This window comes from Symphalangus syndactylus, chromosome 3 (genome assembly GCF_028878055.3).
Source record: "Symphalangus syndactylus isolate Jambi chromosome 3, NHGRI_mSymSyn1-v2.1_pri, whole genome shotgun sequence".
NCBI classification, from domain to species: domain Eukaryota; kingdom Metazoa; phylum Chordata; class Mammalia; order Primates; family Hylobatidae; genus Symphalangus; species Symphalangus syndactylus.
The window spans coordinates 137,194,095-137,221,048 of NC_072425.2; the positions used below are offsets into that span (position 1 = coordinate 137,194,095).

The following is a 26,954-nucleotide window of genomic DNA, read 5'->3' on the forward strand; positions in this document are numbered from 1 at the left end:
GAAGTGACAGACCAATGGTTTATTCCAAAGGGGAAAGCCCAAGCTGGATGTCTCCCTCCCCAACCCTTGCAAGCTGGCCCATCCTTCCAGAGCCCCCATAGGCCTGGGGCTGTTGAGACGGGAGATGTCCCCACTGTGCTGCTCCTGGTTTTGTCTCCTCTCCAATCCCTGAGCACCCTGATATGCAACATGGGGGGGTAATCAGAAGGAGGAGGCAGCCTCTGATGGGGCAATGGCTGAGGGTGGGGGCAGTGTGTAAGGCACCCTTTGCGGTCAGCCCACCCACACTCTCCATCGTCAGAGAGAATACCAAATTATAGACTGCGTGAAATTCTGTAGGCAAATGGTATAGTGGCTGGTAAATGGTAGCTAGGCCAGTAGCTATTTTCATGTGTGGATTATATCGTGTTAGGGGAATTCTTTATCCCAGCAGAGGGAAGAGAGGAATATCTTGGCTAAGGTCATCCTGCCAGTCAGGAAAAGCCACCCTCCAGGGACCACAGACTCAAAGTGGCTGTGGTGGAGACCCACTGCCTGGCTAGGGTGATGTCAAGACACTGAAAGGTTTCCGTCTGCAGTGGCCAAGGGCTGCAGGTTCTGCCATGCTGGGCATTGATAGGTAGGATCAGAGAGAGCATGTAGGGCCAGTCCTCTGGGAAGCAGGAGGTGGGCCATGTGAATGGGAGATGGGTGGCTGTGCTGTCCAGGCACCTGCTGACAACATTGGGGGATGGGGCCTTGGAGAGAAAGGTCTATAGGCCTAGAGACAGCAGGGCGTGGGCGGGAGAGGCAGGCTGATACCATGCGGGTACTCCCTGCTAGCCCCCAGATCCAGCCCGAGAGGAGGAGGGTGGTGGGTTAGGGCAGGCCCCACCTATCTCACCCCTGTGATGGGGTGGCCACTGAGCATAGGAACAATGGTGACCATCTGAGGTCACAAGGCAGGAAAGAAGTCTGAATGGAGTGTGGCCAGTGGGGAAGTTGGAGAGGCCAGAACTGCCCCCAAGAGGCTGGCAGAGGGCTGCAGAGGGCAGGTGCAGGACCAGGCTCCCTCCCACCCAGATAAGCACAGTAGCTTAGAAGGCAAGAGCAGCAGGGTCAGAAGGAAGAGCAGGGGTGTGGTGCCTCGTTCCTTCCTCCAGGAGCTCATGGGGCTTCGTTGGACCCAATTCCATTGCCTTTGTTGACGTAGAATGGCCGGTAGTGAGACTGTGGGGGAAACAAAAGTGGTCAGCGAGGCCAGACGACAGATGAGCCCACTAGCTAGACCCACCCTACCCTAACCTGCCTCAGGAGGCAGCAGTGATCCAAGCTCCGACAATTCCAGGGGCCTTTTGGCCTAATCTGCAAGATCTACCTACCCTGTGATCAGGGGCTGGTCCCTAATGTCAGGATCTCCAGGTTGGATCCTAATTAGAGTCCATTCCCATAGTTAGTGGGTGCCCTTGGACCTCAACCCCCCATCACACTGGTCAAAATTTCTCTCCACAGCTCGGCAGGTTCCTCCAGCACCACCACAGCTACTATTTATATAGCACTTTCTACTCCTCAGAACTTCACAGCACTGTGCCGAGGGCTGTATGTGGATACACTCATTTAATTTTTACAACCACCCAATTAAATAGATTACTATTATCATGTTCATTTTATAGTTGAAGGCACAACTATAAAACCCAGGCACAGAGAGGCTAGGCAACTTGCCCAAGGTCACTCAGCTGGTAAGCAAGGAGCCGGAATCCAAGCCCCAGCACGCTGCCTCCAAAACCCGCACCCCCAGCTGCCAGTTCTCAGCATCACTTCTCTTACGGCGAGGGCTTCCAGGATTTTCTTCGGCTCTCTCTGCATAAATTTCCCTTACAGAGGGGCTGCAGAGAGGGTAAAGAACTGCCCCAGCCCAACACGGTCCCAGGCTCCCCACAGCCCTTTGCCTCTCTCGTCCTGTTCCTCCTCCCCCATCCATTGGTACAGGGAGCATCTCCGGAGAGAGAGCCCAGTGACAGCTCTCCCAGCCTTCTCCATGTATCGTATCTCCCAGTAATTTCATGAAATCAGCATGCCCCACCCTGCCCAGATCACTTCATCAGGGCCCTGAGGAGGCAGCCCTCCGGGATGGAGTGGAAGAGCACGGCTTAGCTGCTGCTCACCCATGCAAGCACCGTCAGCCCCCGGAGGGTCTCAGGAAGATGATTTGTCCCTGAGCTGGGTCAGAGGCTGAGCCCACCCCCATGCCCTGCGGATCCCATTACAGGAGACATCATTTGCCCCTCACACACACACCTCAAGGGTGCACTGCCCTTGGCCCTGTCTCTCACGGAACTGACACCTCCTGGTCAGCTCCTTGCCTATGTCTGGTCCACAGCAGGACTTGTGGGCCTGAGGGATGCTCAGACCTTGCTTAAACCACCTATTAAACAAAGGAAGAAACTGAGACCCAGGGAAGGGAAAGAACAGCTACTCACTGGCAGAGCAGAGCCTGGGCCAGGTCTCCTGACCCCCAGGGGCCAGCCTGGACCCCAAGCAATTAATAGGGCAAAGTGAATAGATTTGGAAATGGCTGAAGCCTTTCTTTGAGGAAGACTGGGTCAGTAATATGGGTTGCAGGTCAATGAATGGCATTGTCTGGTTAAAAGCCTGGAGTGGTAGGTGGGCATCAGGGCAAAATGCTCTCCTCATCCTCCCTTCCCCTCCCTGGCTTGAGGTCACAGCACATACGGCAGTTGGAAGAGCTGGGAAATCATCCTAATTACGGATGGGAAAACTGAGGCACAAAGGAATCATTTTTCCTCGTGCAAAGTCACACAGCAAGTCAATGAGACAGCTGGGGCCAGCCCCCAGGGAAATTGATTCCCAGCTCAGCTTCTCTGCACCCCAGCACCTGTCTCCACTCTCCCAGTGCTGGGTGCTTGCTGGACACCAAAACCTTGCTCTGCCAGCGGCCTCAAAGTGCTGATGAGCCTTCTCTTCAGGACCCCAGGCTCTGAGAGGGTGGAAAAGTATGTAGTAGGGAGGGGAAGGACTGAGTCTAGAACAGAAACCTTCTTTTTTCTCCCCATATCTGCTTTCTGCAGTCCTGCTGTTGCAATGCCCCTGGGTCCAGCTCCAAATTACACACACGATCACTTAGCTCCCATCGCCAGCAATTAAAGATTCTGTCCAATTAGACCATCCCCAGCCATTCCTTGTGGTCCAGGGCAAATCACCCCTCCTGCTCTGATCTCCAATTGCAAGGACAGCAAGAGCCAAGGGCTCTGGCCCTGGTTCCAGCAGAGCTCCTGATGCCACCCACATGCCATGGCAGCTGGCCGACTCCTGTAGCAGGGCCTAGAATGGACCTTCAGGAGCAAGGCATTCAGGCACATGGGGGCTCTGCATGTGAACTACAGTCCCGGATCACTGAGGTCTCAGTCAGGGTCACATATGCCAGATCTAATGGGCACTGGGGATCATCTCAGTCCCCACATAATAAAAAGCAAGAAAGAGTCTCAGAGAGGGTATCTAACTCATCTAGGACCCCACAGTCAGCAGGTGGCCTGGACCCCAAAGTCATGCTTCCCTGTCATGCTGCTCTTCTGATATGCCTGGCCTCGGGTCATTAGATATTGACCCTAAATATATCTATTCCCAACTCTCCAGCCTCTCCCGCCCCTACACTATCACCCCAATGGCCTCTATGCTGTCAGAACTGGAGAACTGCCCCCGGGGAGGTGGGACCCATCTCTAGGAGGAGGCCTGTCCTCCCGCTGAGCTGTTTTACAATCCCAGAGCTGGCAGAACCCAAGCTGTCATTCCACTAGCATAGGCATCCAACAAGCATTTGCCAAATAAAAAAACCAAGGCTGCCCACTTTATAGATCAGAAAACTGAGGTCCAGACAGTGTGTGCTTAGCTAGTCCCCTGCCCATTAGCCCCGGGTCTCTACTACCCTCTGCTGTGCACAGGTATTCAGGCCACTGCTGCCTCCTTCTCCTCCACCCCATGGCCCAGAGAAGTCCTCCCACAGGCCCTGGAACCTATTGCCTCCAGGGAGCCCCCTTCAGTGCCCAGGTCTCTGGACATGCCCAGGCCCTCCCGGCAGCACTTCCCTTACCAGCATAGTCTGCTTGCCAGATTTCCAAGTCTGGGGCTGGGCTTTGGGGCTTTGGCTCCGCATGAGGGAGGGATAGCCTGGGAAGACAAGAGATTCAGGTCAAAGGGAGCAGCGCTGGTGGTCAGGGGACCCCGGGGCCGGAGCAGCACAGCTGCCTTCTCCAAAGTGACCACCAAGCATCATCCAGCCCATTACCAAATGCAGCCGCCTGAAGACACGTGCAGCAGCCAGGGTGCCGCAACCAAAAATCCTGGGGAGGCTGGCCAAAGGGAGGAGGCAGCAAAGCAGGTAGAAGGAGGAGGAGCCGGCCAGGTGGGCTGGACCAGGCAGCAGGGGAGTGTTGCCCCCACATCCAGCGCAGCATCACGCTGCTCTGCAGGAATTTCCACTCACCCACCCCAGAGGTGTACACCACGGGCCCTCCCCTTCCCAGAGCCCAGGAGCGCCACACGTAAGCATGGCCTGCCAGAGTTTCCCAGCAGGAGGCGCTCACTTGGACTCCCCTGTGCTGTTTGGACGATGCTTCCCATTCACGGAGCCCCACTTGTGCCAAGCACTGCGGAAGGGACTTTGCAGATGTCTCCTCACTGAGCCTGGCCCCTGTATCTATGAGCTCAGCAGTTTGCCTGAGTTGCACAGCTTATAAGCAGCAGTCAGGATTCCAAACCAGGTACTGGGGAACACCGCAGGCAGGCGGGGGACACAGTGCCGGAAATCCAAAACCCAAGTTCAGGTTTTTTCTCCCCGGCTCTGTGGCCCCTCCCCTGTTTCACTAGCCAGAGACTAGGGCCTAGAGAGGGGCAGGAATTTGTCATTGTGGCCGCCACCCACGGTTAGGATGGCAAGCCTGAGAGGCCTGGAGCAGGTGCGCTCTCTGAGCTTGGTTGCAAAGATGCTAGTCTAAGGCGGGGCCACTCTGACTCCCTCCGCCTCAGCCCAGACAAACCTGAAAGGAGCTCTGGTTCACAGCATAGGGAAGGCACTCTCAGTGTCAGCCATCAGCCTGCAGGGACGCCTGGGAAGACACAGGCCATGACCTGGATGCTGAGGCCCTCAAGAAATAAGCAGGGTCTGTCCTGGGCCAGATCTCTGTCCAGTGAGAGGCTGCGGTCTGTCTTGGGAAAGCCCCTGTCCTGCCCTGCTCTAAGCGAGGATGAGCAGGTCAGGCTCATGATGAGCACTGCCAGGCTGCCAGTTGGGATGGCCCTTCCCAGGTGGCACTGAGCAAGGAGGAGGGGGAGGAGACAGAGCAAAGAACCTGGGTCTCTTCCTGCATCTGAGGTGGGGGCAGCCTTGGAAAGGGGGGTTCCAGGGATCCTGAGTGGAGATTAAGAGGAGTAATTCAGGCCTTATCTCTCAGTTCCCAGAAAGAAAATCCCATGCCAGCCATGAGAGTGGGGAGAATGGAAACAGGGGTGGGGTCAGGGTGGCCCAAGACACCCGCCTTGTGCAGCAGGCAGAAGTCCAGATAGAGAGTGTGCTGGGGTGGCAGGTGGGGCATGCATCCCTCTCCAGGGAGCTCTGGGGAGAAGGGACCGGCACACCCTAGAAGTGGCAGACAGCCCCCCATGTCCCACCTGTCCCACTGTGGGAGAGAAAAGGGGAGGGATGGAAAATGGGCAGGTACCGGGATTATTTTTAGACAGCCCACTGCGACCCAGTGGTTTGGAAAACTCTGCAGTGGCCTGTCCCAAGGTGGTGAACTGATAGGGGGTTTTCCCAGTGCCTGCTGGGAGAGAGAGAGGCATTAGTGGCAGAGTGCTGGTCCCAGAGGGGCCAAAAGGACCTACACCTCATTCTGGGGGCTGCTCTGAATCACACCTGAGGGTGGCCACCTCCCCTGCCAGGTGCTCTGTGGTCCAGACTTGATCAGAGAGCAGAAAGGCGCCTGCTAGAAGCCAAACAGGCCAAGGCAAGTCCTGGAGCTCCCCAGGCCTGGATCACGGCTAAGACATGCGCGGGGCTCCTGCAGGCTAGGACCCTCCACCCATAGTCCTGTCTCCTCCATCTTGCCAGCAGCTCCAAGAATCCCTGTCCTGGGTATAGTATAGGACCCTGGGCTGGAAGGGACAGCTGAGTGATGAGGCCTCAGAGGCCACTGCTCAGGGGTCTCTCTGCCCTGCATAGCCCCTTTCCCTCTCCTGAGCCCACCCAATCTGCTGATCTTGACTTCCAGGCCAGATGTTTGGGGTGCCAGAAGAGAGACAGGGTTACTCCCACCACAGCCAGTAGAGCTGTCCCTGGGATCTTTCAGGAGATACATGAGGGTCTGGGGCCCATAGCTGGGGTCTGGTTCAAGCCTGCCCCCTCGGGATGCCCCCAGCCCCAGGGGACAGGAGGCATCAACCACTCTGCCTTGTCAGAGTGCTGGGGAGGACTGCAGGCAGGCGGGGGGATCAGTCCTGGGGGGACTTAGGGTTGTCTGGTCCTGCCTTTCCCAAAGGGGCGCCTGCAGGATTGGCTCTGCAGGATGCTGGCAGGTGCTCCGTGGCCACAGGACCCTAGAGCCAGCCAACGCTGGGAGTGAAATAAACTCTGCAATAGGAGAAGCAGCATCCTGAGGATCAGAGAGGTCGGGTGCAGGGGGTATGGCCTGTCCCCCCGTCCTGACCACTGAGAGCTGTTGTTGCGGCGTGTAGTTAGAGACTAGAGAGCGCTGAAACAAGCCCTGGCAGACGCTGATGTGGCCCAGCCCCCACCCCTGCGCTCATTTTCAGCAAAGACCATGGCGGCAGCTCCCGGGCTCTCAGGCCAGGCCTCTCTCCTCCACGAGGTGAGGGAGGAACTAGCAGCTCAGGGAACAGACCTAAGCAGGGCTTGGGAGGTGTGAGGCAGCTGCGGAGGAAAGCAGGGGCCAGGGTGGGCAAGCTCACCTTTCAGGGAGAAGGAGGAGCTGCCTTGGACGACGGGCAGGTCATTGTCAGAGCTCTGAATGCTGGAGGAGTACTCCCAGACCCGGGAGGTGTAGTTACCTGGCAGGGCAAAGAAGGGATGTCAGGCCGCCACAGCTGGGAGTGGGAGAGGAGGCAGGACCAGCACACAGCCAGGTCTATGACTCTCCAGCCGCTGGCCACAACTTAAGCCAGGATGCCACTGTGTGATCCCAGTGACGCCTCACCCCCATCCTTCTGCCACCAAAGCTATCTTTCTAAAATATAAAGCATAGTCTGGTCCCTGCCCCACCTAAAGGCCACTGTCCTCAGAATAAGGGGCAAAGTCCCAAGAGCAGCCCACAGCCCTGTCGTGAGTTGCTTCCCCCAACCCCCGCCACCCACCCACCATCTCCCACTTCTTGACTTTGCCTCTGCCCTCCCTCCACCACTGGACATTCAAACCAGGCTAAGCCTTAGTATCTGAGACACTCCAGCTTCTCTCCTGCCCCAGGCTGTGTGCCCAGATCCCGTCCTCTGCCTAGGACACTTCTGCTCCCCACCTTTGGTGATTCATGGGTGGGGTCTCCAAGTGCCAGCTTACATGGCACCTCCCCAATGTCTGCATGTGCCTCAGCCCCATCCTCACATCATCCTGCACCCCCTACCCTCTGGGTGGCAACTGCATGTTCGATTGTCTGTCTCCCACAGTGAGCTCACATGAACTGGGAATGTGCCTGTCTGGCCCCTGCATCACACCTGGTGCCTGGCACAGAGCCTGGTTCCTGGAAGGTGCCCATTGTATGGCTGATGGATAGAATGCATGAACCAACGAACAAATAAATACAAACACATCCTAAAACTTGGGTACAAGACACTTGATAGTTGCCAAGCTGAATAGGCTAACACATGCCCATGGGCAGGCATGTCCCGTAGTCCAGAGGAGAAGGCAGTGGAAAGGGGGTAGGAGGAGCAGCCAGGACACTCAGAGGGCACTGGAGTGGGGGGCTTAGAGCCCCCATGGGTGATGCACACTTCTCCAGCACCACACCCCCACCTGCCGGGCTTGAAGCATCAGTAGCCTCCTTAGTCAAGCTCACCCCTTAGCTGCCTGTGGGGAGGGCTGAGAGCTGACTTTTGGGCTCAGGGGTCAGAGATGGCTGGGACTGGCCACCTGCCCCAGTGCAAAGCCCTCCCACAGGGATCCCAGGCAGCTTCTGCAGCAAGGCCTCAGTGAGCACGTCCAGCCAGGGCTCCGTAAGGCCAGACACCTTGCCCTTCTGTTCACTCACGCCTTTAGTCTCTCTCTCAACAACTGCTTCCTGACCCCCTCCTACTTTTGAGCCCTGGGGCTATAGCAGTGAACAGAACAGACACAGCTCTGTCCTCAAGGTGCCTACTACTGCATATGTGGAGGAGGGGGTGCCGCTGGTCACGGCTGTGAATCCAGTGCTGGATGTAGACGCCCAGGCATTGCTCTGGTGCCCCTGACCCTCCAGTCTCCATGGGTCTTGCCCTCACTGAAGAGTCCTCCAGTGCTATGTCTGGGGTGGGGGCAGACCCAGTCCCCTCCCTCCCCATGCATGGCTGACATGTGACCAGGAGCCCCTAGGACAGAACCAGGGCCTGCCAGAACCAGGTCTCATTGAGTGCATGGCCCTGCCCTTCAGCAAATGGTCCCTTCAGAGCACGGGGCAGAGGGAGACCCTGAACTTAGCAGCTCCCCCTGGGGAAGCCACGTCCCCACCCCCATTTCATCTTATCTGGGTCTTAAGGTGCTGCTCGCTCGCCTCACGGCCTGGAGCTTCAGGGCCAGCCCCATTTCCTGCCATGCCTTCCTTTCCAGTCACAGCCAAGCTGACAACTAACCACTGTACATGACTTTTCACTGCAGAAATACACGAATCAGTAGAGATTCTCTTTGGGTCCTCGTGCCCTCATACTTGCTGGGGGGGTTGCCCACACTTAAGCCCAAGTGGCAGCTCAGCCCCAGTTTTCCCCAGATCCTTCCTCAGGGATCAGAAGAGCACACAGACTCAGGGATCTCCAGGGATGCCGAGATTCCTGGCTGGTTTTCCTCCAGTCTAACTAACGGTCCCCCCCCCCACCCCCCGCCACCACACAGACACACACACACGCTTTAAGCTCGGTAAGTAGGACCCCTCCCTACCCATGCCTGGACCCTCCACCCATCCTAGCTTCCCACATTCATCTCACACTGGGGTCCCAGCCCCGTGGCCCCGACCCCACCTCTACACCCCTCCTGCCTGCACAGTCCCACATGAACTCTGTGCACCTTCGAGCTGAGCCACCACCTACCTTTGGTGCCGTAGAGATTGTTGAAATTCTTCTGGGTGGTCTCCTTGGTGAAGCGGCCGGGAGACGAGGGCTGGTATGATGTCCGGGCCCCACCTATGAAGCAGATGAAGGGGGCTGTCATTGCAGAAAACAGTCTCATGCAGGACTGCTTGCCCCCAAAAAGTTGCCCAAGTGCCCATCACAGGCCCTGGATTCTACCATTGAGAGAGGTCCTTTGGGTCTGACATAAGTCAATCAACTAATTTATCACCCAAATTGGCATGCTTCTGAGAGTAGAAGGGCTCTGTTAGTAACCGTGCAGACAGCATCAGCATAAACTTGGAAAGGCCATGGCAACCGAGGGGGCAGAAGCAGTAGGCTCTCAGGGTGGAGCCTCCTGGAGGTGGCCTGATGAGCCAGGAACACTTCCCAGGGCCCCACCGGGGCTGCTGCTTCCCGGGAGATCAGAGCCTCACTTCACAAGCGCTTTCCTTCCCGCACACCTGGGCTCTCACAATAGCCTTGTGAGGAAGCAGCGGGGACTGATACCCCCACCGATACCCAGCTGAAAACAATGAGCTCCCCATGTGTATTCTAGTCCTCTGTTACTTCTGTGCCTCCCCACCTGACCCTCAGATGACACCACACCCCCAGTTCTGGCCCTGTAAGCCTTTGTGCCTGTGGTCCCTGATGCCCTCTGCCCTTTGCAGTCATGCTCCCTCTACTGAGCACAGGTTCCTGGAAACCCACCCCTCCTGGGAAGGAGTCACAGCCACTGTCAATCCCACTGACCTCAAAGCTCCCAGACTCAGGACCCAGTCTCTTTAGGGGCCTTGTTTCTTTCATCTCCTTGGTGACTCCTTCGTGTCCTCCCCCCACCCCCACCCTGAGCCTGGGAGCTGCCAGAGGGCAGATTTCCTGTCCCTCCTGTCCTCGGCACAGGCTACCCACAGTGCTTGGGCAGGGATGCCGGGGGAACCTGTTTCTTCCATCACAGACATCATAGACTGACTTATGGCAACAGAGCTGGGAAGTCTCCCAGCATGTGAGCACAACCTCCCCTCTCTTCAGATATGGGTACTGAGGCCTGCCCAAGATCCCCCAGGCCCTAGGCCCTCGGGGTGCATCATAGTGGGTGCTACTGTTTCCTCCACCCCCTCCCACAGCCTGCAGGAGGCTCACACTGGGCCCTCAGTCTCCTACAGAGCAGAAGAGACCCACAGGAGCCCGTCAGGGCACTCGACGGCACCCCAGGGCCTGGTCCATGGATGGAAGGGAGAGAGACAGGAGGGACAGGGCCGGGGTGAGGCCAGGTAGGGGTTCTGAGGAGAGGGGTGCTGGGGCAGGCTGGTTAGAACAGCTTATCCTCTCCCAGAACTTGCCCAAAGGCACAGCACCCCGGGCAGGGAGGAGGCAGGCTGGCCGGCTGGGGCCTGGCCCACACCAGGAATGTCAGAGGAGGGACAGCCCAACAACCAAGAAGCCCAGGGGTTGTTTTCAAACTGGGTGGGGCGGCACAGGTGCTTTTCTGTTGAGCTCATCTCTCCAAATCCCCCAAGCCTCTCCCATTGTGTGTGTGTGTGTGTGTGTGTGTGTAAGACGTGTGTGAATTACTGATTAGCTCCCGGAGGCTTCCCCCTCCCCAGCCCCTATGCCTTACCCATGTCTCCCTCCTCCCCCAGCCTCCCTCTCCCACATGCACAGGAACACACCCTCATGGTCCGAGGGCCGGCACACCCACCCTTATGTAACGGGTATCGCTGTGGTTTGTTGCTGGCGCCCAAGAATGTGAGAGGCCACCACAGGGCAAGGACAGACAGGCACTGGTCTGTGCTAGGCCGGCACCTTGCAGGCTAGGACTGTCCAGGGCCTGGGAGGGAGGGCCAAGGGGGCCAGGGTGCAGAGCTAGGAAACTCAGAAGAGGAGGGACCACTCTCCCTGCCTAGGGTCCTGGGGTTGGCAGCCATCTCACAGGGCTCAGCCCCTACGAAACCTGAGCCAAAGCAAAACACAGCAACGGCCTGGCAGAAGGGAGCCCAGGAGACCTCCGGAAGGAAAGAGAAGCAGAGGCGTGGGCTGGAAGTGAGAAGGCAAGGAGGGCAAAGAGCGGTTGCCTGTGTGGCCAGGGAGGAATGCCTCTGAGGAGCTGGCACCAGGTAACTTCTCATTCGAACCAGGACACTTCTGAGAGCTAACACAGACCTGTTCATCATCACATCAGGACAACACATAGATGCCAGGACTTTCCCAGGCAAACTGGACATGCCATCACCCCCACTCAGAAGGAACCTGGCTGAGAGTCACTGCACGGACTTTGGGGGCCCCTGGGCAGCAGGAGAGACACTGGGTCTGGGGTGAGGGGCTCCCTCTTACCTTTGGGTGTCAGGTACATGGAGTATCTCTTCATGGTGTCCGGTGCACTCCACTCACCCCCGAAGCTGTTTGTGTAGTTGTTCATATAGCGATGGTCACCACCTAGGAAGGAGAGGGTCGGTTCAGCAGAGGAACCAGGTGGGAAGGAGGAGCCAGCCCACTGGGGACTTTTGGGGCTCAGATGAGTCACCCTGTAGCCCTTCCCCTATCTCCCAGGGAGAGCCAAGTTTCCCCAACCTCAGAGAATATGACGCCCTGCCCAGCATTCACTCAATTCCTGAGTTCTTGGTGGAGAAGGTGTCTGCAAAGAGCCATCCACCCTCTTGGACTGAGCCCTTGTGAATAAGATTGTGTGCACAGCACACAGTGGTATTTCTGCCTTTAAATGCCATACTCAGTGCTGCCTTTGCACTTCTCATTTCCCTTCCTCCTCACTGAAGGGGATGAGGTCCCAATGTTGGCCTCTATGGCCCAGGGATCCAGGCAGTGGAGTGAGCTGCTATGGCAAGGGCCACTCACCTGCAGACCCCCTAACTCAAACAGATCTGCTCCTCGACGCTTGACTTCCCTCAGCCACCTCCACCCCATTCCTTTCTCTTTCAACTTCCCCGTGTTCTACTTTCCCTGTCCTTCCCCCTCTCTCCTGAGCAAGAGGAGGAATGTGCCTGAGACCGTCATTCTTCATCTTCATCACCTGTGCCTATCAGTGTTCTGGTGCACAGCAGATACTCAAAGAATAAACAAATGCCCTCCTAGGTGTTAGCCCATCCCTGTGCCCCACAGAGTCCAGGATGAAGTGGCCTGGTGTCTCTTAGTGCAGGGGACTTTGAGGGTGTGGATGAGTCCCTGGTCTGGTGGGCAGGCTGACATCGGGGAGGAGTGGATGGTCACTCCACTGTCTGACTCACCAGCCACCACCTCCTAGAGCAGACACACTCCCAGCATCCACACAGCAGCCACATGAAAAAACAACATAGAGGCAGAGGAGCCGCCCCCATAGCCCCAGGCACAGGTGTGGGCCACTGAATCAGCAGTGCCCATCCCTGCTCCTGCTTGCCACCTCGCCACACACCTCGTACAGGACGCAGGGCCACACCTGTACAGAGCCAGCATTGTGACCTAGAAATGGGACAGTGAGCGGCCAGGAGCCTGAACAGTTTCTGTAAGGCTCACCCCACCCCAGTCTAGGCCATCCCCCCAGGCCTGGCCGGACCTCACCGGAGGGGCTCCCCTGCCGAGTTTGTACCCCAGGGATGATGATTATCACACTCCTCAACCCCACTTCTGCAGCCACCGCCAGCCACAGCTTCTCAGATGAGAGGGCATGGGAGACTGAATAGCAGAGTGTTCAACCCCGCTGTACCCCCTACCGAGCTGTGCGCCCTTTGAAAGGATGCTTCTCCGAGCCTCAGCCTTCTCGCCTGTAAAATGCAGTACACCCCGCAGGGAAAATAAGGTAATGTGCGTGAGGAGCTCAGCGAAATGCCCGGCATCGAGGGAGCACTCAATCATTGTCAGCTGTCACCATCACCATTAGCATCATCACTATTGTCATTAGAAGGAGGATTTTGGGATCTGAGTGCCGTTTAAAGCCAAATGATTGTCTTGCTGAAATGGCTTATCTGTCCTTCGTGTGATTGAATGCCCCCACATTTCACAGGGACACTGTGTGATATTGCCATCGCCAAGGTGCACAAATGGCCTCCTGAACCCCAACCCTTCTGCACACTCTTATCCCCTTCACCCCCTTCTCCTCCCGCAAAGAATCATACGCTGTGTCTGGAGAGCAATCAGGGGTCCTTTCCTTTGGGGTATTCCCATCTAGCAGTCATTAACAAGGCTGTACACTCAGGTCCCCATGCAATACCTGGGACACCGGGTGGGGCCTTGGGGAAAGTGCCTAGGCTTTAGGCCCTAAAGGGACTGGGTGGAAAAGGACTTGACGATGTTGTTTCTCAGGTTCAGAGGTTTTCTGTGAGATGATTCAGTTGACCTCTGAGGGGACAGCATGACTCAGAAGAACAGCTGACTTCAAGGGAGCTGGTGAGTGACAGAGACACTGTGTCCCACCGTCCCCAGCCCAGCTGAACAGGCCAAGTCCAGCCTCTGGGCTCAGCACTGCTCAACATGGCCACAATGACAGGCAAGTCCTCCCTCCAGGCATGGCTGCAGTTCTAGGTCACGTCTGCTAGAGTCTGCAAAGCCACCAGCTTGGAATCTGGCCCATACTAGTGGCAGCATCCACACAGCTGCTGGGCTGGGCCCGGCAATTAGATGTAGATCTGAACGAAACCAGTCTCTGAGTTTGACGGACAACCCACAGACAGGAGGCATTTGTGGAGCCAGTGCCCAGGATGTCCCTGCTCTGGAGGTCTCTTGCTATAGTTGCATAACTTTGGCAGCAAGTTCAAAGGAGGAGGAGGGTTAGAATCCCTGTATCCTAGTCCAAACAGCCTGAGGAAGGGTAGGTGGGTGGGAACAATGAGAAGAAGCTCACTGGAGGCCAGCCCGTGTCAGGTAGCAGGAACTGATTTGGGAGAGAAAGGTCTATGGCCTTGGGGCCCAGCCACGAGAGGGGACCTACCGTTCTCCATATGGTTCCTCTCAATGAAGTTACGGCTCAGGTCTGCCTTGCACATCTTCTCAACGTGGCGCATGCATACATTGAGCAGGTCGTCCTTGAAGTTGCTTAGCGACTGTCCCAGGCCCTCCCCCTCCAGCAGGACATGATAGGTGGGCAGGGGTGGGGGGAGAGAGTAATTGCTCATCAATGCACCAAATTCCTACCAAGAAAGGAAAGAACCATTAACTGCCTGGGTCTTCATGAGCTATGAGGATGCTTCTCTGCCAGGGGCTCTCACAGTGCAGCTGGGGGTCTCAGTGCTGCAAGCCCCACTCTTCCTCACTGGATGTTTATTTCTCTGTAAGGTGAAAAGGTTCAACTAAAACCCACTGGATGCTAACATCCCTGATGGCACCAGCATTCAGATGTGTGACTCCACGACTCCCATCTCTAAAGTGGGTGCATCTGTTACCTCATAGGGTTTATGAGAGGAACACAAACTGCAAAGACTGGGAGTGAACGCACTAAAGAAATGGAAGGAATTACTATAGAATTTGGGGTCAGCCATGGTGGTCTTTCTTTCTTTCTTTCTTTCTTTCTTTCTTTCTTTCTTTCTTTCTTTCTCTCTTTCTCTTTCTTTCTTTCTTTCTTCTTTCTTTTTTGAGGCGAAGTCTCACTCTGTCACCCAGGCTGGATCTCAGCTCACTGCAACCTCCGTCTTTCAGGTTCCAGCAATTCTCCTGCCTCAGCCTCTCGAGTAGCTGGGATTACAGGTGTGTGCCACCATGCCTGGCTAATTTTTTTTTTTTTTTTTTGTATTTTTAGTAGAGATGAGGTTTCATCATGTTGGCCAGGCTGGTCTTGAACTCCTGATCTCAGGTGATCCACCTGCCTTGGCCTCCCAAAGTGCTGGGATTACAGGCGTAAGCCACCATGCCTGGCCCACAGCAATATTTCTACCTTTACCTGCCATGCTCAGTGCTGCCTTTGCACTTCTCACTTCCCTTCCTCCTCACCGAAGACTCTGTCCTCCCTCTCAAATCCTAACCGGCCTCCAAGACCCAGTTCAAACTCCACCTCCTCCACAAAGCTGTCTTAGCTTCCTCCAGCTCGCCTGCCCTTCTCTGAGCTTCTACAGGCACTTATCTCCTGAGCCATATGCTTTATCATTTAATTACACACTTTTCTATATTGTTCTCTAATTGTACATGTCTTATCTTCCCAGCTGGATTGCAGTTGCTTGGGGGCAGAAACCATGTCTTGTACTTCTCTATTTGCCACAGCACCTAATAGAGAACTGGGCACGCAGCAGTATCCAAAACACTCTAGCAGATGGAAGGATGAATGGATGAATAGACAAACGGACTAGATCCAAGATAACAAATATGCAGCACTCCTACGCCACTCCTCCTCTACCCAATTCACTGATCTCAGAACTCTTTCCTACTGAGCCCAGAGCACTGCCAGCACATATCAATTGAAGTTGGTAAAAGGTGATATTTGTGTGCCATCTTGAGAGTAGGTAAAGAAATGGATTGGATTAAAAAAATTAAACATAGAGAATGGCGCTTGGATAGATGGATGAAAGGATGGATGGTTGGATGGCTGGATGGTGGATGAACAGATAGATGAATAGGTGGATAAGTGGATAGGTGGATGGATGGATGATGGAGGGGGGTCTCGAAAAGTAGATGGGGAAATCGAGGGCTTGAGTGACAGAGGAGTGGCTTGTTACCTGCAGAAACAACACAGAGTCACTGATGCTGTGCAGCTGCTCCCGAGTCTGCTTGTCCTCATGCAGCACCTTGGCCCTCTCATCCAGAGCATCCACGATCACCTTCACTTGGTCCACAGCATCCTGCTCCCGCTGCTCCAGCGCAGCCCTCACTTCCTCCTTTTGCTTCTCCAGGTCCCGCACCAGGTCCCGGAAGTTCTGCTCCAGGATGGCCTTCTCATTGGTGGTGAAGCTCTGGAGGTCCAGAGTCAGGGAAGGGATTAGGCAGGGCTTTAGTTAGGGAAAGAAATCACCCTAGTTGGGTATGTCTTTAGGTTTCCAGCACAGGATCAGGGCATTCCCACTGCCCCAACCTGGCAAGCCTATTTGGCCAAGAATCTCATTCAAAGGCATCACCGAGGGATGCCACCTACTGACAGAGATAGCCAGGTTTGTTCACAGCCCACACTTCTTATCTACCTGTGGCTCCTTCCTCTTGGTGGGTTGATATGAGCCATCATTCCCTGTGGGCCCCAAAGTTCTCCCATGGGTCACAATATGCTCCCTGAAACCCTAACCAGAACCAAACATCATTCAGAAAATGAATGTACATGTAGAAATGTGTATTCAGAAAATGAATGTGTATACTGGCTGTGTATGTAGTCAGGGTCAAGCAGGCAGTGATTTCAGATTGTGGTTTGCAATTACCCAAACCATGGCAGACATGCATTTAGCCACAAGGGCATAAGTAGAGAAGAAATGGTGTGTATTTGGTAGCTGGGGAGTCTGGTGGGCGGAACAGACATTGGAGGACATTGGAAGACACACTGGAGGAAAGTCTGGGGTCTTTACTTGCTGGGATAACATGAAATGGGCATTAGGTCACAGACAGGATCCCACCTGAGTGCCTGGCTCAGACTGAGAAGGTGAGTCAGTGAGAATGTCAGAGAAGGTGGGAGAAGCCAGAAGAAACACATTGGGATGTCTACGTGGGCCTGGGACTCAAATGGGAGCCAAGGCCTGCCTCTTTCCAGGCAGGCCAGGTGGGGTAAGGGAGCAGCAAGGTGAGCTTGGGGGCTGCTCACCTTGATGCGGTCCTTCTCCTTCTGCCACTTCTCAGCTTCATCCTCAATCTCAATGATCTTGAGCTGCAGCTGCTCCTTTTGCAGTGACAGCTCCGTCTGCAGAGAAAGAGCCAGAATTGGAGAAGTCAGGGGGAGGAGATGGAAGAGAACCAGAGAACCAGGGAGCGGGTCCACTCAGGGGGCACACTCGCAGCCAGGGCTCATCACTCATCTGTTCAGCTCTTCATTCAGCAAACATTCATCAGGACCTCGGATATGCCAGGCTCCATGCCAGTCCAAGGATCCAGCAGTAAGTTAAATACCATCTTGCTGTATTCTCACGCCACCAGGGCTGGATATCCTAGCCATGTCTTTTTTTTTTTTTTTTTTTTTGAGACAGAGTCTCGCTCTGTCGCCCAGGCTGGGGTGCAGTGGCGCGATCTCGGCTCACTGCAAGCTCCGCCTCCTGGGTTCACGCCATTCTCCTGCCTCAGCCTCCCGAGTAGCTGGGACTACAGGCGCCCTCCAACATGCCCGGCTAATTTTTGTATTTTTAGTAGAGACGGGGTTTCACTGTGTTAGCCAGGATGGTCTCGATCTCCTGACCTCGTGATCCGCCCGCCTCAGCCTCCCAAAGTGCTGGGATTACAGGCTTGAGCCACCGCGCCCGGCCCTAGCCATGTCTTTTTAAGGGCTAAATCTCTGCCTGTCTCCTCCACCCAGCATAGGCAGGAGGGAAACTCATCTACAGGGTGCTTGCCCCTTTCAGTGGACCTGGAGACATTGGGAAGAGGAATGAAGGGGACCCAGCCCAGCTCATCCCAGCCTAGCCCAGGGAGTGTCTCATGGCAGTAACAGTGTGCGGCGTTTCTATGGCATGACGTAGGGCTGTGTTGCATGCAGCAGCTAGGGTTGCCGCCGGCGTGGACTCCGTCTGGGCAGGCACAGCTATAAAACCTGTTTATGGGAAAGGGAAGGCATTCTGCAATTTTGGCAAGACAGAGAATTTTACCCAGGGGCTCTGGGGAAGGAAAAGGTTAGACAGGAAGGCACTGCAGAGTGGAAGAAGAGGTTGTAGGGACTCCTGCTCAGGAAGAGGACACAGACTGTTGGGGTCTGGAGTGGTTTAGGAAGAGGTTGTATCAGTAGCGCACTGGGACATTAGCTTTCACTCCCATATTCACCTTTCATTTGGGGAAATGCCCTTCTCTGAAAAGCAGCCACAATCGAGACAAAAGGAGGGCATGAAGCTAAGGCCAATCCCATCCAGCCAAGCCTCTGTTCTGGTGGGCTGCCCTGTAGGACTCTCAAAGCCCCTTCTAGCACGGACAATAGCTGGATGATCTCCAACTGACAGAACAAAGCATCCAAGAGAGCCTTGGATTGCTCCAGATCTCCCCGCTACCACTGGGTTTTGAATGCAGAGTCCCACCCCTTTCTCTGGCCATCTCCTTGAGGAGCCCAAAAGAATAGTCAAGGCGAGGAAGCCACAAACCTCTAGGAATGGGAGTCCCATCAGCCAGGAGTCATGAGCACCTGGGCACATGCATCACCGCATGGCACACCTTCTGAACGCCCCACCGGGCCAAGGGAGTGCTAACAGGGGACCTGCTGCAGGCACCCAGGGAAGTGGATCCGATGGCAAATAGAGCTTCCCTGGCTTTCCTGGAAAAGGCGCCCAGAGGGTGGGGAAGGCATGGGGCAAGAGCCATGGAGCTTCCCTGAGAGTCCTTGAATCCCTGGCCTCCCTGCCCCCATCACCACATTCCTGGGCTCTCCAGGCAGGGAGATTCAGAGTTGTTCTCGGTAGCATTTGCCCCACCAGCAAAGGGCTGGAAATGCCATAGCATGGAAAATACCATCACCAGAGATGGAAAAGAGGACCTAAGTAGATGAGGATGGAGATTTGGCCCCATCTCTGGAAAAAAGGCTGGAGAGAAGCCAGCAGCCACTAAATAAGGTGGTGAGAGAGTGGAAAACAAAGAAAGGAGGCCCACTGTAATGGCAGAAACTCGACCCTCACACTCTGACGATGCAGAGCCCAAGAGCCCAGGAAACACAGGCTGGCAGATCCCACAGCCCCAAAGGCCTCCGAGGGGGCTGGACCTGGCAAGCAGATCTGAGCTGGGAGGAAGAGTCCAAGAGAGTGGACTGGGGGTCTGTCCCAAGCACCTTTCTCATCCCTGGAGAACTCCTGAGCGAAGCCTGAGGTCGGGGAATAGCTGGAGACCCCCAACCTCCTGACCCAGCTCGGTGATGGAGGAGTTGGCATTTGGGTTCCTCACCCCACCTTACCACCCCCAGAACAAGGTCTGATGGAAAGGAAAGCAGAGAACAAAACACAATCCCTCCCACCATAGGCCAGGGCCCAGCGGTGGTAAAAGTCCTGTCTCAAATAGGAGATGGGCAGCCCTTCCATGAAATGAGCAATGGTGGGCTCAGAGGGAGCTCCCCAGAAGCACAGGACAGCAGGTGCCTCTGAAAGTTGCCTGGCTTCTCTGTGCCTCAGTAGCCCTGTCTGGTCCATGGGGGCAGGAAGAGGACCTGCCTCCCAGGGAAGCTGTGGGATGCCCTGGGATTGGGAGTGAAGCTCCCAGAAAGCATTTGGCACAGCGTGAGCACCGTCTGAGCAATGGTTCCCAACATCACTATTGTGTGGGCACCTTCCGTGGACCAGGGGCCAGGCCGGGTGCTTTCACTCACACCATGCTCGGAGCAGTGTGTGCAGCATGGTGGGCAGGTGGGCCCAGCACTGGCAAGTGAAGAGCGCAGCAGATGTGGTCAGGTGAGGTGTTGGTGGTGTTCAGTGGTTAGGATAGTGTACGCTGTTGGGTTGGGATCCAGATGGAGTGTGTACACTGTCCAGACACAGAGTGAACAGTAGGGAGTGCACAGAGAGGCTGGCGAGGTCAAGACACTGGGCTGAATGCAAGATGGAAGCGTAGCTCGTGGATAATTGAAGATTGGAGGACACTGGTGGAAATGAGGGAGGACAAAAGGGGATTAGGGTGGACTAACCACCTGCAAGTGGAAGAAGGTCTGACCAGAGAAGGTGAAGGCCACGAGTTGAGTGCCTGGAGTGAGCAGAAGTGCACAGGGAGACCAGGTGAGGGCTGCATGCTTGGGGCTGCAGAGGAGGAAAGGTCTCCCCAGGTGAGCGTGGATTCTCATTGGCCAAGACAGACGAAGGAGATAGTGAGTTCAGGGATGCAGAATTCAATGGGGATTAGAACAAAGAAGTGTCTAGGCCAAGGGCAGGGAGAGGCCAGTCCCCCGGGAGTCCATCCTGGGTAAGGGAGCCAGGGAAGAGGGCAACAGGGCTAGTTGAGCACTGAGGGGTGGAGAGTAGAGCCAGAGGTGTTGGCGGATGATGTGGAAACCTGTGAGGGCGGGGTCAGAAGGGGAGACTGTCTGCAGCTGTGGGCGGAAGAGTTGGTCAGGGTGGAGGAGAGACATGGCCTCCTATTTCTTTGGGGCACTGAAGAAGTCGGACACAGGCTGGGAAGGGGCCTGGTTCCCACAGCATGTCTTGCAAGACCAGACCGGCAGGACACAGTGGGCTCTTGGAGTTCCCATGGACTGGGAACTCTGTGCTGCTAGAACCGTCCTTTCTCACCTCTGGGATGAGTCCTACCCTGTCGGGGGAGGAGCATTTGGGGTGAGACCTAGGGATGCACCTCGTGTCTGTTCAGCTCTTGGCAATTTTTCCTGTATGGGAAGTAATATAACATGGGAAGGTTTAAAAGACACTGGGCTCTCCTTCAACACTAGGAGAGGGAAGGAAGGCAGTGTTGATTACTGAGCATCTACTATGCGCCAGGACTTTTCTCCTTTAACCAGCAAAGGCCTATAAAGATTACACAGCTTGCCTGAGTTCTCACAGTTGGAAAGCGGTAAGGCCAAGCTGCAACAATAGGGCTCAGATTCTATTCTGTGCCTTAAGAGGCGCATCCAGAGGTGGTGGCACTAGGCTGTCCTGTGTGTCTTCTGTGGCATCGTCCTTCCCCTTCACTCCTGCTGACCTAAGCCCTCCCATGCTCTCTTCACCTCGCAGATGGCGCACTTTAGCAGTTCCACCTGTTTCCTCTTGCCCCCGCTTCCCTTCCAGTACCCTCCCCATTGTCCTCTGAGGCCCCAGCTTTCTCTCTCCCTGTCTCCCTCTCTCCCTCTTCCCTCAGAAAGTGGTTGAAGGCCCTGATGGCTGACAGGGCCTCTGATCCCCACAGTCCCGCCCTGCCCACGCCTCCCTCCTGACTTCCTACTCTCTGCTTCATTCCTCCCTGCCCAGGCCTGTCCCTAAATGACTCCTTTGTTCCCTTCTCCCACACCTGTCTGGTTGCCTCTTGCTCTCTGATGCCAGGAAGGGGCCCTGTATGGGCCACCTAGCCTTGAAATCCTTCAGCTTTGGGTGAGCAAAGGTTGTCCCGAGAGCAGACGGGTAGTGCAGCAGCTAGCAGTGCCTCAACCTGGACGTGGTCTTCAGATGGAGACATACCTGAGCACCCACCTGGATAGGTGTACCTACACTGCCTCCAGGGAGGAGAGGACTGGCCATGATCTTCCCCTCGCCTGAATTCACTACATGGGCCGTCGGCTGTGACATTTGCCAAATGAGCCAGTTAATTGCCAAATTTGTACGCTCAGACAAATGGTAATTATCTGGATAAGAATCTGAAATGCTGGGTAGATTTCCCCATTTCCATCCAGACGTCAAACAGCCCAGGATCAGTTAGTCTGCTTGACTGAGATTTACTGCTCCTTTTGCTTCCTCACAGCCTCAGGTCAGGGGAGGGGTGAGATGGGGCAAGGAAGGTATCACCCTGGCCATCTCCAGGCCAAGAGTGGGGAAGAAGACAGAATGCCAGGCCCGCAGAGTGTTAGCAGCCCCCTCAGTCTCCTCCTTCACCTTGCAGATGGGGACGCAGGCACAGTGGGAACCTCCCCTCCCGGGGCCTTGGTTTCCTTGTGGTGAAATTGGACTAAATCTCTGATTCCCAACCCAGCTACACATTAGAATTCTCTAGGGAGACCTTTAAAATACCTCCTGGGCTAAGGCCTGGGAATCTGTGTTTCAACAATTCACCAGCTGATTCTGGTCTGGGGATTGCTGTTTGGGAGCCACCGGACTTGGTGATCTCAAGAAGACCCTTCCAATCCTACAGGAACAAAAAGGCCTAAAATAGTGGAGAGGAATCCCAGCTCTGCCGCTCTTGAGTGCTGTAACTTGTGTAAGTCTCTTGACGACTTTGACCTTGTTTCTTCATCTACAAGTAGGACATGCTGGGCCCGGCACTGGCACTCAGGTGTGTGCCATAGACACTGGGTTGTCTCCTGCCTGCCTGTCACTTTGGTCCCCTGTTTCCTGTCTCCAAGACTCTTTTATTTTGTTGTTTCCCCCTTAGCACCCAGAGAGGTCCCCCTACCTCCTTTCTCACCCACCCTGTCCCAGAGCAAGCATTCTCCCCCAAAGTCACCAAGGTCTCCAGGGAAAGTGGGCCCAGCCCCTCCAGGGCACCCTGGCCTTTAGCCCGGCTCCCCTTCCCGAATCCCAAAGAGCTTTCCTGGGCAGACCAGCGCTGCTCAGAAACGCAAGGACCAGTGGCTGCCCATGCCCAGCAGCCAGTGGCTCAGCTTTTGTGTTAGAATTGGGCAACAAGACGAGAAACAAAGCCACAGATGTGGTGAGAGAACTGAACTGAACCAAATGGTGAGGTTGAGAGAGTGGAGGAGGCATGAGGCTGAGCCTCTCCAAAGCAATGCTTCTAGCTGAGTGACCTCCACACATGCCTCGTCATGCTGCCGCCCCAGAGCAGGCCAGACCCATGACAGGGCAGGGCCCCCCAAGAGCAGCCAGCCATCCACCCGGGAGGTCTTAACATCCTGGCCTGCTGAAGCTTGAGATAGGCAGAAGGAAGGACCATAAGACACAGAAAGGGATGTATGTGTACATTTCAATCTCACCCACCTAACCTAGCCTGGGAAGTGTTCAGTGGCAGAGGGGAAGACAGGAGGACATGTATGAGGCCTATTGTGACATTTGGGGTGGAATTGGAAACATGCTGACCCAGGGACCACCAGAGGAAGGTGCTGTCATGTTGCCTCACCAAGTGATCTTTTTCTAACAGAGACTCTGCTCAGAGTCTGTAGGTAGACCTGAGGCCCAGAAGATGGGCACCCACAGCCCTGGGTGTCATCTTAGCCTCACACAACCAACTGAGGCAGGTCTGAGGCTATGTCACCTGGGTCTTCACCACTGGCCTGCAGAACAGGTTCTGAACAAGGCCGCTTGCAAACAGCTATGTGTGGGCTGATGTTTGGGTCTGCAGGAGATGCCTCAAAAGGATGCCAGGACTGGCATGCTCATTTACTTTGGCCCATCTACCCACTAACCCCGCTCTGTGCCAACGTCCCCCACCTCTGACATTCCAGCACAGCCAGGCCGAGACAGCCCTTGTGCCCAGCTCAGTCTCCTGGCTTCCTGGCTCCACTTCTCCCTGCCTAGCCCTATGCTGCAGGTGCACATGTGTGTACACACACACACGCAGGCTACCTGAAGCTCCCACCATCACAGTCACTTTAGGGGACCAGGCATTTTCTCCTAAAACACACATATCCCAATCCCATCTCCTTGGGGCCCTTTCCCTGAGGCACTCTCAAACCCTGGAAGAGGGCTCAGGGGGCTTCCTCCTCAGACAAGGACCTTGGACAGGCCCCTTCCTTCCTCTGTGCCTGTGTCCTTATTTGCAAGGTGAGGGAGGACACTAGGGGGGTTGCTAATACCTGTTGGCCTGGCATTCTGTCTACTACGGCTTGATGTTGACTTACAGCCACTCTGCGTAACTAGGCGGGTGCTCCCCAGTCCTGTTTGTGTGTATCAGCCCTGCCTCCTGACCTACATCATGAGCCCTCCCTCAAGAAAGAACTGTGAGTCCCTCAGCGGCCCCCATGCCAGAACCTGAACTCTGAACTCTGAGCTCCTGGCACATCCAGATAGGGCTGCCCAAGACCCTCCTGCCCACCAGAACCACCTTTTCCAGGGGTACCCAGGCTTAAGCAGAGATATCCTTGGTTCAGACCAAATTTGAGGCCAAACCCACATAGAAGATGATCAATAAGAACGTCCTTTGCTTGTAGTCGAGGTGGGAACCTGAACCCTCCGCCTTCTTGACACCTCTTTGCCCCCTCCTCATCCTGAGGCCTCAAAGACATTTCTAAGAATTCTAGGGCTCTGTGGGGTAATTTGAAAACCAACAATCTAGCTTCACCCCTTGGGAGACTGAGATGAGAATGGAAAGGACTTATTTACAGCCTTATAGTTAGTTAGAGGCAAAAACTGGGACTGGAACTTGGTCACATTTCCTAAAACCTTGTTTGAGGCTCTGCAATTTCTCAGCTACTGTGATGAGGATGATTGCCTCTTGTTCTGTCTACTCCCAAGTAAACTCCCTAGAATGAGTTTCATGGCCCCTGTCCCATCTATATCTCTCAGTATGAAGTCTGAGGCCATGCTGGGGTTGGAAGATGGGGGAAGCTGGAAACATCTTCTTCCTGGGCCAAACGAGGCTTCTGGAAGGGATCTGTGAGTCTGTTCCCCTCTCTACCTCGGCCCTTTCTGTCCAGGGGTGTGGGTGAGAGATGAAGAGAGAATCAACCAGCTCCTCCTGGTCAGGAAGGCTGGGCAGGAAGGAATCCTGTGCTGTCCAGATCTAAGGCGTGCAGAAGCTCTTCAGGAAAGTGGAGTTCACTGCCTTGGAGGCCAGGAAGGTTTGCCCCAGGAAGGCCACCCACAGCAGGAAGCTGTGTACCTTAGGGAAGAGTGAGCCTCACATCTGTGGGGCAAAGGGCAGTGGCCACAGCTGGGCCCTTCGCCTAAATCACCTTCCCCAGGTATGCTACATCCACAAGCCTGCACTTGCCTCTGCTCCTCCCCATAGAAGTACAGGCACAGTCACATAGAACTCATGCAAACACACTTACGTATCACATATACGAATACATGCAAACATCTACAAAGGCACAAAAACACCCACGTGCACATAAAATAAACACATATACAGATGCCCCTCAACTTGTGATGGGGTTATTTACCAATAAACACATTGTAAGTTGAAAATGTGATAGGTCAAAAATGCTTTTAATACACCTAGCCTACCAAGCATCATAGCTTAACCTAGCTTACCTTAAACTTGTTCAGAGCACTTATATTAGCCGACAGTTTGGCAAAATCTTCTACTACAAAGCCTATTTTGTAATAAAGTGTTGGATTTTATGCAATACTGTACTGAAAGCATAGCACTTTCACGTCATCGTAAATCAAACCATCCTAAGTCAGGGACTAGCTGTACATGTACGCGCCATCCACACACAAACTCCAAACTTCCCCAACAGTGTCCGCCTGCAGGAATAGGTGTGTCCACACACAACCACACACACAAAACACAGGGCCCAGCTGGGAGAAGGATAAAGGAGGCTGTGGAGGAAGTCAAGAGACCAGCTGAGGATCAGCTAGAACAAGAAGCCACTGTACGACAAATAAAAACTGCAAAGACAGCAGAAAGGACCTTTCAGTGGGCCCCAAAATTCTCTCCTTCTAGTATCTTTCCTCACCCACAACCCATTCCCCAGGGGCCAGTCCGACTCAGGTTGGAGGAATTATCTCTTCTTCAAAGCAAAAAAAAAAAAAAAAAAAAGGAAGAAGAGGAAAAGGGAGAAGGAGAAGAAGAAGAAGAAGAAAGAAACACCTCAGCCAGGCACACAGCCCAGTAGTGAGTTCTGTGCCGTTGGGTCATACTCTCTAACCTGACTTGAACTTATCCTATGACTTTGGTCGGGCCCCCAATCTTTTCTGAGTCTCCATCTGCTCATCTAGAAAATGTCCCTGTCTCCTGAGACCTTAGGGGATTGGGGAGCCACCTCTGATCCCCAGCTGGGATTAGCGGGGACAGGGGACATGAGGGGAAAGAAATGTTTTCTAAAAGAGCCAAGGACGTAGAAACTTAAGCCCCAAACCCGAGGAAGCCCGAGTAGAGAAGGCGAAGGTCGGAGGGGTGGGGTGAGAGAGGAGAGGCCTGGAGGGGCAGGAGGGGCCCCAGCACTTACCTCCTTCTCGGCCTTGGCCTCCTCCACCGTCACGGTGCTATGATTCTTGTGCTCCTGGAACATGCAAAGGTAGCAGATGCAGGTCTGGTCAGTCTGGCAGAAGAGCTCCATCGTCTTGCCATGCACGGGACACTTGCGGGCCTCAAAGTCCCGGATGGGCTCGAGCAGCTGGTGGTCTCGGAAGGCGGCGCCCTCCAGGTGGGGCTTGAGATGCAGCTCGCAGAAGGAGGCCTGGCACACCAGGCAGGACTTGACCGCTTTCTGCTTGTTGCCGATGCAGGAGTCGCACAGCACCTCCTCGGAGCCGGACTTGGACCGTGAAAAAAGGCCCGTGTCGGCCCGGGGGTAGCTGTTCCGCCGGGTCTCCCCGGGCTCCATGATGGACACCGTGGGCCTCCGGGACTCCGAGAAAATGGACTTGCGCAGCTCGCCCTTTTCGGCAAAGGTAACGGGTGGCTTCTTGGCAGCCCCCAGCTGGAGCCCTGCGTACGGCGACCTCTTGCCTTCCATAGAGTCCATGCTGAAGTAGTTGGAGTTCTTGTCGTCCCCGGACTCCACAAACTGGATGATGGGTCGCCGCCACTCATTGCCCGCGAACAGGGCGCTCCTACCTTCCCCTGGCTTCAGGGAGCTGCCCAGGCTCTTGCCCTCAGCTGCCTCCCCGCCGTGCCCGTTGGTGGTCTTGGCATCCTTGCCGTCAGCCTTGGTGCCGTTCTCCAGGCTGCCATTGGGGCCCGACGGGCTCCGGGCATCCCTGGCTTCTGGGCTCGACCCGTTGCTCCTGGAGGCATCTGCAGCTTCCATCGCAGGGTGCTTGGCTGAGCTGTTTCAGGCTTGCTGGGGTTCAGGATAGGTGACCCTTCTGGTAGGCGTCTCGGCAGGGAGT

At 55.2% G+C, this 26,954-nt stretch overlaps 1 protein-coding gene across 2 annotated transcripts; it reads right to left on the reverse strand.

Moving 5' to 3' along the window:
- TRIM29 (tripartite motif containing 29) lies at positions 1-26,954 on the reverse strand. 2 transcript variants are annotated; one of them, XM_055273485.2, is made up of 9 exons: positions 26,069-26,954; positions 16,991-17,086; positions 15,927-16,160; positions 14,213-14,411; positions 11,629-11,730; positions 9,277-9,369; positions 6,961-7,059; positions 4,088-4,164; positions 1-1,209 (listed from the first exon to the last, which is right to left on the reverse strand). In XM_055273485.2, the coding sequence occupies exons 1-9, from the start codon at positions 26,870-26,872 to the stop codon at positions 1,147-1,149; spliced, it is 1,767 nt and encodes a 588-aa protein (XP_055129460.1). In that variant the 5' UTR covers positions 26,873-26,954; the 3' UTR covers positions 1-1,146. The 2 variants fall into 2 exon arrangements, with proteins under 2 accessions (XP_055129460.1, XP_055129461.1); XM_055273486.2 differs by lacking the exon at positions 26,069-26,954 and adding an exon at positions 17,239-17,339.